The sequence below is a fragment of the Etheostoma spectabile genome, chromosome 23, assembly GCF_008692095.1.
Source record: "Etheostoma spectabile isolate EspeVRDwgs_2016 chromosome 23, UIUC_Espe_1.0, whole genome shotgun sequence".
Lineage (NCBI taxonomy): Eukaryota > Metazoa > Chordata > Actinopteri > Perciformes > Percidae > Etheostoma > Etheostoma spectabile.
Window position 1 is genome coordinate 9,976,905 of NC_045755.1, and position 12,084 is coordinate 9,988,988.

The 12,084-nt window shown below is 38.0% G+C and overlaps 2 protein-coding genes across 2 annotated transcripts in view; both read left to right on the forward strand.

Annotated features, from left to right (window-relative positions):
- The window catches only part of atxn7l1 (ataxin 7-like 1), a 13,169-nt gene extending 10,901 nt beyond the window's left edge, over positions 1 to 2,268 (forward strand). The window contains exons 9-11 of the mRNA XM_032505822.1: positions 7 to 481; positions 846 to 1,098; positions 2,251 to 2,268. Of these exons, the coding sequence (XP_032361713.1) occupies positions 7 to 481; positions 846 to 1,098; positions 2,251 to 2,268 (746 nt within the window). The remainder of the gene's footprint in view (positions 1 to 6; positions 482 to 845; positions 1,099 to 2,250) is intronic.
- Positions 2,269 to 11,814: 9,546 nt separating this feature from the next.
- The window catches only part of znf800b (zinc finger protein 800b), a 32,907-nt gene continuing 32,637 nt past the window's right edge, over positions 11,815 to 12,084 (forward strand). Inside the window, exon 1 of the mRNA XM_032505281.1 lies at positions 11,815 to 12,023. The gene's annotated coding sequence lies outside the window, so the exon portion shown is untranslated. The remainder of the gene's footprint in view (positions 12,024 to 12,084) is intronic.

Here is a 12,084-nt window from a genome sequence, read left to right on the forward strand (position 1 = left end):
TCACTTCCCAACAGACTCCCCCTCCCACCTCTGTCACTTCTCCTCCCCTCTCCTACCCCTCCAACTCTCTTTCCTACACCGCCACATTTCCTCAGTCTGCATCCATTGCCGGGGTGTTCAGCATTCGAGACGCTCCGCAGCCCGTCGCCCCAGTTTCTGCACTGGGTAAAGCCCGTAACGGCACGCATAAAGCCAGCCGCCCATCCAAAGACATGGTGGACTCCGTAGTTGGATCTAAGAGGAGAACAAACTCTTCCTACCCCTCCTCCTTTTCTCCTTCTTCCTTATTTCCGACTGTGGATAATCACAAGAGGAACGGCAGCAGCTATCATCCAAGGTTACAAGGTTCAGGGGGTGCAGCAACAGCAGCAACCCCAGCCAGGAAAAAGGGACTTGGGCACAGGGGAAGTAGGCTTTGGAGCAGCGGAGAGGACTGGCCGTCGAGGGCCGATGTGTCTCAAAGCCACAACTCACAGAACAGGTGGGTACAGGGCCGCTCTTTAGTTTAGACAGTCATAGCAATGTAATTGATCATCCTTAAGAGAGCTAGAGCTTAAAAGTCAGGACCAAAAACAACACAATACAGGCTCAGCGCAACACAGCATAGTACAGTATGTTGATAAATGCATGAGGGGGAGTTATTAACAGGAGAGCATTGTGTAAACCTAGAGGACAGTGTCACCAGTGCTAACACTGTGAGGACAGGTGTTTAACTTCCTAGTCACTGTAAAATCTGCTGTGATGATTTTATACCAGTCCAAATACAGTAGATTTGACTGTACAGTGAAAATTGTACTTGAGCTTACAATATATCATGGCAATTTCCCACCTCTTCTGGTCTCCAGTCTCGAACTTGGCACGACCAGTATACCCCAGTCACCTAACAGGGAGCCAGCCTCTGCCCCCCATCAGCCCCTGGCTTCCCCCTCTGGACCCTTGGCTTATAAAGAAGGCGCAGAGGGGAGGAAGCGGAGGAGTCCCAGCTCATACACAGGGAAGGCCAGTAAGCTGAGCAGACCGGGTGGGTTGGAGAGCCTCTTTGGGAATGGGAACGACAACGTGGGAATACTGGCTTCGGGGCCGGAGTCCCCAAGACAGGTAGGTGTTGGGCTGTCTCTTTATTATCCACTAGTAGGAATAAAGCCCTGAGTGTAATTTGGTAGGTTCAATACTGAATTGTCAAATCAGCCTTACTACTAAAAGTCTAAATGTACTCAATCTTCACATCCATTGCTGAGTAAGCTAGACATATTTCTTTATGATCAACAGCAAAGAAAACATAAAACACATTTTAAGTCTGACAAAAAAAAAAAAAATCTAAAGACAGCGTCACGTTGCTGTTCGCATGGCTGTAAACAATTAGCCTTCTTAAACTGTCAGCAGTCTCGGTTATAACTTGCCAGACCTATCTCCAAAGAGCTGTGGAGTAAGGACTGGCTACACCAGATTCTGGGATAGGAGAAATAAATGCTCTGGGTTGTTTGCATTTCTTTAAACCAATAACCATCATTTAGACAGGGCTAAGTTTTGGACGCAGAAACCGTGGCTCTAAAAGTGGTTTTCCAGAAGGAACTTGTTTTGGTGGAACAAAAGAAAACGCCACATAATATATTATATGAAGTTAACTGTTCACACAGTACAGTAATGTGAGCTATTTAAATTAGCTGGATGCATTGTTAAACGTAATTTGCTCTTACCAGTGTAACGCTGTGTGTACTTCGTCCATAGCAATCCATACCAATCGGCCCCGAAACGTCCCAGTTAAGTAGTAAGTGCCGTAAACCTATGTAAATCATTCCCCTAAAGAACCAAGCAGGCCCGCCTTATTGCACGGTCAAAATGTTCTTGCCTTTTTCGGCGTGTAGCTTGCTCTCTTAAAGTGTTTTGTTTTTCCGAAGCAAAGGAGTGAGGCAGTTATCCAGGAAATATACCCTTGTTGATCCAGACTATAACCGATAAAATGCTAAAGCACAGAGCTTCAAAAATAATCTACAAATTCTAAACTCGCTTAGATGACAAGTTTATAGGTGACCCCCAAACATTGGTGTAGTATGTGGGATATCAAATATCAATAATGGGTTAAAAAAAAAAAAAAGCACAAGTCAATTGGGAAAAGGCAGTTAAAAGGCATTTGGAATTTGTTTTACGTATATTTCGATGTTAGAAATTGCTTCACACACAGTAAAGCCACCACTGAGCCAATAATAAATGAAGGTCAGCTAATAACTCTCTCTCTTCTTCTCCCTGCAGGCCAAGTTGCATCACTGACAGAAACCTGTTTCATGGGCAGAATGTTGGACAGCTGTGCAGCCTACCACCGTTTGTGACCTTTGACCTCACCACTCTTCCGCTGACAGCACCAATCGGACTGCTTTATCTCAACGGTGTCACCCCTATTCATCCAATGACGGTTCAGCTGTGACACTGGGGCTCTGGAGTCTTTGCCCACAGTTGGCTGGCAGTTACTTTCACTCTCCAACTTTAACCTTTTGATAATGGATCGCTCTGATGGAAAACTACTGTGCCTGACTGTGGTCGCAGTCTTTTAAGAACAAGACGGTGGAATCCAAAAAAATGCATCCTCTGAAAAAGGGAATTTTGCCTCACGTTTCCAAGGCATTGGTAATATAATACCACCACTGTACAATTTTGGGGGAGACATTTCTTTAAACAATCAGTTTATTTTCTGGTTGTTTTGACCATTTTCCTGGTTCCTGTGTCTGGTCCGTGACATGGAAAGATGTCTGTGATTGTTGTGAGTGAGATGGTTGAAGGACCTACTGACTGTTTGATTACTGTAGGACTCAGCCTTCATTTATGCCACCTCAACACCCTACCCTCTTTCTCTTGATTTTTCGTGTTCCCTCTTCCTTATAGATGGAAGACAACAGCAGCTTTAGTTTTAGTTTAACTTTTGGTTTTAGCCAGCTTTTTCCTCTCTTTCAACTTCCATCTCTTCCATCTATCTTTTCCTACCTTTTGTCTTTACAATTTATCCACCCATCTCCATATCCATCCCAGCATGTCTGTGTTCAAAGTGCACTTACAGCCCTTGCTTCCCCCTTTGCTATCTTCTTCACTGACTCCAGCAGTGCCACACCGAGGACCTGTGCACACAAGGGAAGAGAAAAAATATCAAAGTTACCAATGATGCCGATGTATTTCGATAAGGAAGATATCTGATTTTATTTGAAGAGTTTGTTCTTTCTTAGTTCTGGTTTTAAATGTTGCAAGAAACACAAACTCCTGTCTGTGCATCAGGACTTGCATCCAAAAAGGAATGATTACTACCATGTTGGATCTTTTTTTTAAATTATATTTCATTTTTTATAATTTATCGTTTTGTTTTCCAACTGACCCTCGAGGTTTGAGCTGAAGAGACTTTTGAGGAAAAGAGTCATCTCTATGGCATTTTGAAGAAATGTTGAAAGTATTATGATAGTTCATATTGTTGAAAATGTGTAAATATCGATTATTATTTTTGTATTTATTAATAATTGTCCCCTTTTACTAAATATGAGCTGAACAGAGTATTTTTGCCCCCATACCTAGGTCTGTGTTATATGATATTGGTGAGATTGGCCTGATTTCTCAAAATCTTCAAGGAATTTGTTCATTAGCAAGTTTTTAAATTATTACTAATTAATACACAAACACAACAAAATATGAACTTTGACTGTGGCTGCTGTGTATGCCATTTTAATTTTGCTGTGCAGACAGTTGCCTACTGTGGCCAATTCTAAACAACACCAAAAAAAAAATATATATATATATATACAGTATGTATAAATTCTTTTTATTCAGGCATATTCTAATAACTGTTGTGTATCTTATATTGTAAATATCTATCTTACATCTCACATTGGTTGCAAACTCCAAAAAGAACTGTCCCATTTCTATGAAAGTCAGAAATTGTAGAGTATGTGCTATTTACTAATTGTTAAAGAATACTGGAAATTATACAATACATTGTATGCACCATTATATGTCAGCCAAACTGCAACTTTGTGAAGTTTAATTGGCAGTAGCGTTCCTATAAGAAAGCGGAATACTTTTTCCAAAGATTTATTAGTGGGTTTTTTTCGGTAGATCTTTTTCTCTCACCACTGCCTGCAAATGGTGTATTTTTTCCCAGATTCCAGATTTCCATAAAGGTTTATCAACAGCACACTCAAAGTAGTATTTTGTTTTGTAATTTTTAGAATGCATGCCGACTTTTCAATTTGTCACTTTTTCAATGTGGACACACTACATACTCAAACCTGCATAGAATTATTATTATTATTATTATTATTAGTCTGTTGTTTGGGCCCAGAGCCTTCATCATCAGATGGAGAGTACTCCGCTGCCCTGGAGACAGTTGTCAGACAGGTGTCATCACATGAAGATGTGGTTTAGTACATAAATAAACAATTGAGTTTTTGTTATCTAAGTAATACATCTATGATTAATATGGAACCTTTACAGTCAATTATTGTGTATTTTGATGCATTATTTACCATGTCAAACATAAGAGACGATGTCATCGTTAACTGTGCTATAGAATTTGACTTGGTCCAAAATGTAAGTTGACAGTCTACAGGTCACATGTTTCTACACTTGTATTTCTTCCCATTTTTAATAGCTCAACAATTTCTATCTGACGTATGCTAATGAACAAAGTTTGATTTTGCGACACCAGGCCTTGGTTAGTATTTTCATATAAAGGGACCCACTTTCCTTTTTGCCTGTGGATCCACCTTTTTTCATATTACTTCCAATGTTCAAATCTATAGCTATATTTTCAACTGTCTTTATCTTTCAGTACCGATTGGTCTAGTCTCAGTGCAATTATGCTTGTTGTTGTGTATGTAAAAAATCAAAGTCAGGTCAAAGTGCTTTCACTTACTTCTCAGCTGCACCCGTCAAGCTCGGTACCAATTCTTCTCTGGTGGCTCAGTAGTTAGCTGTGCTGTAAATGCTGCACATTCATTCCTTTGAACTTTTAATGTCTTTAAAATAACGACAAGATTTTTAAAAAAAAGAGTTGGTTAAAAGTGGTATTATTAAATGGTAAAAACCTTTTTAAAATGTCTGAAAAGTACCCTGCCTATTCATCCGGTGTTGCTGATAAAGCCAAAGTAACTGAAATCATTTAGATTTGCTTGATAGCAGTGTACTGGTACTCGCTGGCTGCTTCAAATAACTACCTTTTTTTTTTCTTTTTTTTTTTTTTTTTTTTTTTTTGTCTCAAAAACATCGAAGCACTATTGTACAAAATCAGTTGTTTCGTGTAAGCTTTTTCCAAGTGCTTCCCATAATGACACTTTATTCTTCAGTGTGCGAGATCGTCAAAGTACTCTTAGATCAGTTTAGTGATACTTTATTTTACTGTAAACACGCAAGGTGTATCCGGGTACTTGTGGTGTACAGCTAACTTGTTGCAATTACAGTGTACATGTTCTCTGTGTAACGCAACGTACCAAAAGATGTACTGGTAAATGGATAGTTTATGTTGATGTAATGGCTGAAAACAAAGGTTTAGGTGGGAATTAAAGATTTAGTTGCTGCTCAGTGTCTTCAGTGTGTCCGCAGATCAAAGATGACGATCTTACCACTGACATGTTTTTGGGGAATCCCACCGTGACTTACTGTTTATGGAATTAGAAATGGGAAGTTACTATCTGTCGCAGCTAAAATGAAGACGTTCATGAATTTAAGAGCAGTTGTACATTATCTTTGCTGTTCAATTTTATGGAAGTATTGACAGTTTTTTTTTTTTTTTTTTTTTTTTTAAGCCTCCCCTATTTCCTTTTTTTTTTTTTTTTGCACATTGTCACAATGCCCAGATCTTTAATCAATTTCTATTTATATACGTAAATATTTGAGATATTAAAAACAAATCTATATCTACAGTATATATTTGTAATAGTGTTTCTGGCAACTACAGTAAAAGAAGATGAAGAGTATATTGTCAGTGAGTCGGCCCCTGAACCAGTTGTTGCATTTGATCCAAACTGTGTAGAATGTTTGAAAAATGCCTTTTAAGATTTGCCATTTCTTCACTCTCACTGAAGTTGGATCAGAAAATGGATATTCCCATCAAAACAACTAAATACTTGCTGTATAAAAAATAGTCTTATATCCAAGCTTTTATTAAATGATTGAAAGTGGATGTTGTGTTGTTTGTAAAGATCTTTTGAATTGGAAAAATAGTCCCGCTGCAGATTATAGTTTGTTTTGTATAAGTTGTAAGTTGAGTGGTTTCTGTGAAAGGTTTCTTGATCCTTGATGTCTTACGAGATATTTTGTGTTGTTTGAGAAGAGCAAGTACGTCTTCTGTGGCGGTCATTGTTTCAAAAAGGAGATTCACTTATGTATTTTGTGCTTAAATCCTTACCAGATGCTTCTGTAATTGCCATTTTCATTATTGAAAGCACTGAACTGGGCTGAGCCTTGAGAAGACCAGAACATTTGACACTTTTCCCCGAATTTAGTTGTCATGTATTCTTTTCCCCCAGCATCCTGGCTCCAGCGACTGGCTCTCTGGTCCAGACTGAAACATCTCAACAGCTATCAGATGAAGAAGATCAATCCTACTGACTGGTGATCCCCTGACCTTTCCTCTTAGTGCCACTAGCAGGTTTACACTTTTGGCTTTTTGTGATATAGCTTGAGAATTATTGAATAGTTTGCCATAGAATTTGCTTCAGATATTCATGGCCCACAGAGGATCAACTCTTTTTCTTTTCTTTACATTCTTTTTTGGCCATTTTAGGCTTTTATTAATATAGGAGAGCTGAAGACATGAAGTCAAATCCACGACCGCCACGTTTGAGGAACAAACCCCTTCCAGCTACCACCAGGTAGCACCCGGGCGCCCCAGATAAATCAGTTCTTATAACTCTGGTGACCCCTTGATGTTTAATATAGCGCCATCATTTAAAAATTTCAATTTGTCCAATAATTGGCAACTCTTATCACCCTTACCTAAACTTTGTGTACAAAGTAGCAAACGATGCTAACAGAATGCTAACACTCAAGAATAAGATGGTGAACATGGTAAATATACCTGCTAAACAAAGTTTTAGCATGCTGACTTTAGCATTTAGCTTTTTATGATTTTTATGAAGACAGTTATCTCATAAATTAAAGTGACTTGCAGCACCATCAGACCTTTTCAAAGTTTCCCATTTTTTATTTATTAGTGTCAGGTTATGTTTTATTTATTGAATTAAACCAAGACATGTTATTAACTTGGATTTCAGTATAATCTAACCAGAATCCTTCTTGATTATTAGTAAAGGGAAAGATGATATTGGATTGTGACTCTAAAGCTTCTTCTCCACAGCAGTATGCCTGGACAGCTCTAAAAGGTTGATAACTCAAAAGCACTAGTTTTATTGGAGCTATAGCTCAACAGGACAAACACCTAATTTGGCAAAAAAAAAAAAAAGTGCAGCACATAATTAAGTGCATAATAAGCAATCTTTGAAGAGTCCCTCTTGGTGCTCCTAGTTGGAGCTAAGCTGCCTTTCTCTCTTTATAGCACTGATTTGATGTTGTTATTGTTTACAGTGGATAGCGGATTTCTGGGACCTAAAGCTCTGCTCGGACCGGGCGTTTGCCAAAATGAAAGGACGCTGCTGGCAGTAAACAAACATTTTCATGCTCTCCTGTGCTTTTCTACTCATCCTTACCTGTGAATCTTTATGAAACAAGGTCAGGAAATATGTAAATAATGCATTTTTGTTTTAATATTAACAGTGACCGTCTGGTCCAAACTTTAGCAAAACCTTCCCTTCTGTTTGTCATCATTTACAAACTGTGCCAAAGTTTGTAACGCGTGGTTGTCTTGTGGTAGAGCTCACAGATTATTAATTTAACTAGCTGAGTCAAGGGAAAATCCAATTAAATTTAACATCTACCTTAAAACAGAGGTTGGGTTTGATCATTTTACTGATTAAGAAAATGTTAAAATGAATTGTAAGTGAAAGATTTAGCAGGCTAATAGAGCATTATTAAACCGCTTCATTTCGTGTGTGTGTGTGTGTGTGTGTGTGTGTGTGTGTGTGTGTGTGTGTGTGGTGTTTGTGTGTGTGTGTGTTGTGTGTGTGGGCGTGGTGTTTGTTTCTTTGATCTTTTTACCATTATTTTGCTAACAGCGATGACTAAGAATTGTCTTCTGTTCATCCCTTGAAGGTACTTATTCCCACTGTTGTGGAGGTCAGTGAATGTGTCCTCAAGTCTAAGTCAAATGTAACTGTCGACCCCCAGAGAGTGACGACTGGAGGCCAATTTAGAAAAACAAGAAGAGAAACACCATGAACATGGAGAGATTGCAGCTGATCACAAAAAATACCGTTCTCACATTTTAGCACTATAATATTTGTAATAAACTTTAAAGCAAGACTATGTAACTTTTGCACATAGAGTGACAGAACCATAAATATAGAGAAGTCAAAAAGGCAGTGACTAATTAAACAACTTCTATTTTAAGTTTACCATCACAAACTAACAGTAGCAACCGTTGGCTAGTGGTCTTTGTAACAGCAAAAGCTGTGAGTAAGACTGCATTTAACTTTTCATTTCCAAATCTGCAATAATGGCCAAGTAAGTATGTGATGCATACTGGAAATTTGACCCTGGCTTTTTGTTGCTCTCAATGTACAGAGAAATACAACGGCTAAAAGGACAAGGACAACAAAGCTGAACAAAGGTAAACATTTGACTACTATGTGAGGATATAAATGTATATATTCAAAAGAATATATATATTTATTTTCTATAATACATACATATACTATGTATAATAGATTATTTTCTTCTTTCAAAAGAATGTCCCTTAAACATTTTGAAGTTTAAATTTCCTTCTAAACATTTGATTTTCAGAACATCTGCAGATAAAGCAATCCCAGATCCCTGTGTCTGCTGTTCAGAATCTGTCAAATATACTGTGTATCTTGTTCAAAGTTTTATTCAATTTAACTCAAAAAAGTTATCCTGAAAACTCCTGGAACACACGCAATAGATGGATGTACTGATGACAGTCTCTCATCAGCGCAAATGATGATTTTCTTCTGGTTTGTGAGAGTTTAGATTGTCGGGGGGTTGTGTGAAGAATGCCAATTGTAGGCTGCAAACTATAAGCAATTTAAATTGATATTACAGTAACAATCAAATTGCCCATAAGGTCATGTAGTTCAAGTGAGTCTAGACACCCATTTGGCCTTTTTTTATAGTAATTATCTGAGAAAAAGGCATGGCATGTGACAAAAATCAGAAGACTGAGGAAAAACAAATGTGGCCAAAACTGTGCATGATCAGGGTGAGTGCCGTGATGTGTAGCCCCACAGATTGCTCTAACGTTTGCATTTGAGGCTGGAGTTCGATATTTTTTCCACAAAAGGAGCTGCTGCATTATTTTTTCATGATCACTGTTTTTGCACAGCGCACTGCGATGTCGCTCATGTGCCTCCACTCTTTCCAAACATAATGTTTCTTTGAAGAGGAAAGATTCATCCTAATCATAGCATATGTCAAGTATGCTGTTACTATTATGTTGAGCAGTTTTAGGACATTTTTAAAGAGATTATACACATCTGTAAAGCCTGAAATAGAGGCCTTTGTAAATACTGTGTTGGCACAAAAGCAGTGGCTGTAGTTACATATACAGATGGCTCTACTGCCATCTATTACTGCTCTCCAGACAAATCACTACATCCAATTAGATTTATTTGAGCATGACATCCAGCAGGCATTTTCTACCCGCTGCCTTTTACATTAATGGAGTGAAATGACAAAAAAAAAACACACATTCCCAACAACATTGACACCTTGTGGTCAGTTACCTCTAACACAACCCCAAATCTCATCAGCAACAAATCAGTTTTACAAGCACCAGGGAAGAAATGCAATGCAGAATAAATGATGTTAACCTCAGAGTAAGGAACGACCCTTGTTTAGTCTTCATTTATTCCGATGCTCCCGCTGGGATGAACGATTACTGCACAGGTCGTCCACTGAATTCATAATCACAGCAGCTACCGCGCCACAGCCAAGGAAATCACTCACATCCAAGGTAGAACGAAAATAAAATAAAGTAGACTTCAACTTTCTGCAAATTGTAAGAAAGTTGAACACAAACATTTATGTATTTGCCAATCCAAATATTTGCTCCAATCGGAAAGCTTAAATAGGAAAAACAAACGTTTATCTTGTTTGTATTTTACATAGTGTAGGATCGTTCTGGAATCAAGTTGTATCCTAATCTCCAGCATCTTCACAAGTCCCTCCAAACAAGCCCCACTTGTAGCCCATGCTGTAATTATAAACAGGCTGTTGAACTACCAACATAACAAATTATGTGACATGCACAGAAAGTGTCCAAACATGTCACTAGGTTTTGTGATAAATGCAGCCGGCATGTAATTGAGAAGATAAAAGGTCTCAGCTCTATTCGGCAACGTCTATGAATGCCGAGGAGTTTCTCCCCCCATTGCGAACAGCATTCTTATGATAATGGAATAATGCTGGTGCTTTGGTTAATTGTGTATAGGCGATAGTGGTGGGCACCTTTTGTTGTGAGCTCGCATGAGTCTAAAGGAAAGAGCTGGCAGGGATTATAACTCTTATAGAACTTCTCAAATTCCCCCACTTTCTACCCACTTTGCATTCAATGAGTTGAGTGTTTTTCTTATTGGATTTGAGATCTTGTAGGATGTATTCAGGATACGTAGGGCATTTCTGTATCATTTTACTCATATGTGATATGATATCCATCAAATGCAGCCTAACCTGGGGGCTAAATAAAAACAGTTAATGAATAGCTCAATATGTAGAATACGGATCTTTTACAGCAGGTGTAACAGCTTAGCCTAAGTGGGACACTTTTCCTAATTATACTCATACTCTAATTCAATCTCTAAATTGTTTAGTTTCGAATGTGTTCAGATTTTGCATGTTTACCCATCTTAGCTGATTTTTTTTTTTTCTTCATTCAAATGAGTTTGCTTATTGGCTGGTTTGTCATCCTGTTGATGACACCACTGTCTTGAATCACTATTAATATACAATTGAGTTACCAAAACAAATAGCATAGCATACCTTAGAAGTCCAACATAAGGGTAATAATAACAAAACATAAATTCAATAAATGTAAAAGCCAGTGACTTATTTACAGCCGCCAGTCAATGTTTTTGTTAAATTGCTGGTAACTACTACTAGACTACATACTAGAGTAGTACATGATGGCATTACTTGTACTACTTCTGTTATACTGTAGGCTGAGATTGTATTTAAAAAAAACAACCTTATACCTCTTCCAGAGTAGAAGTGTAGGCCATAGTGCTTCAATTGTTAACAAACTTTTTTTGTTGCTACAATGTATGCCAGAGTGGGCCCCCATGTTTTAGACTTTATTGCTTTTGTTTATAACTGTTAAATTATTCCTATGAAACTACTTCTGTTGTATTACTATTCAATACTTAAGTAAACATTTAGTAGGCTACTTGTGTAACAACCTATTTCACTTTCATTCATTATTTGAACAGTAGTCCATGAGATGCCATGTTTCACACTGAGGAAATTGACCTATTGCTTCTATAAAACTGTGGTAACAGCCCTTCACTAAGTACTAATACGGTTTTATGAGCTATTTGATTCGACCATCGCTTTATCATATCTGTTCATATCTGACAATTCTTACTTTCAAAACTTTTATCAGGTCCATGCAAATGTTCTCTCTCCATCACCTCCACACCACCTGCATAAACTCAACTTCACCATCATTTTACATGTCAAATGTTTAAGCCAGCTGCACCTAATTAACTTAACCAGTCTGATACTTTCTCATTTAAGCCAGAAACCATAGGTTGGTTAGCCAGCTAGCTAACTTAATATTAATATATTGCGTGCTATGGAGCTTCTTTAGGCCTACATTAATATTCAGTTGTTATGCGGTCAAAGGTGTGCATCTCTTTGACATACCGATAACTCAAATTTCCGTTATCTTTCACAGGTCTGTTCAATAATCTGGAAACAAGGTAAGGATTTGCTGTTTTAGCATAAAGTTATATTTTCTTTTAAACAGTTTTGTGCTCCCAA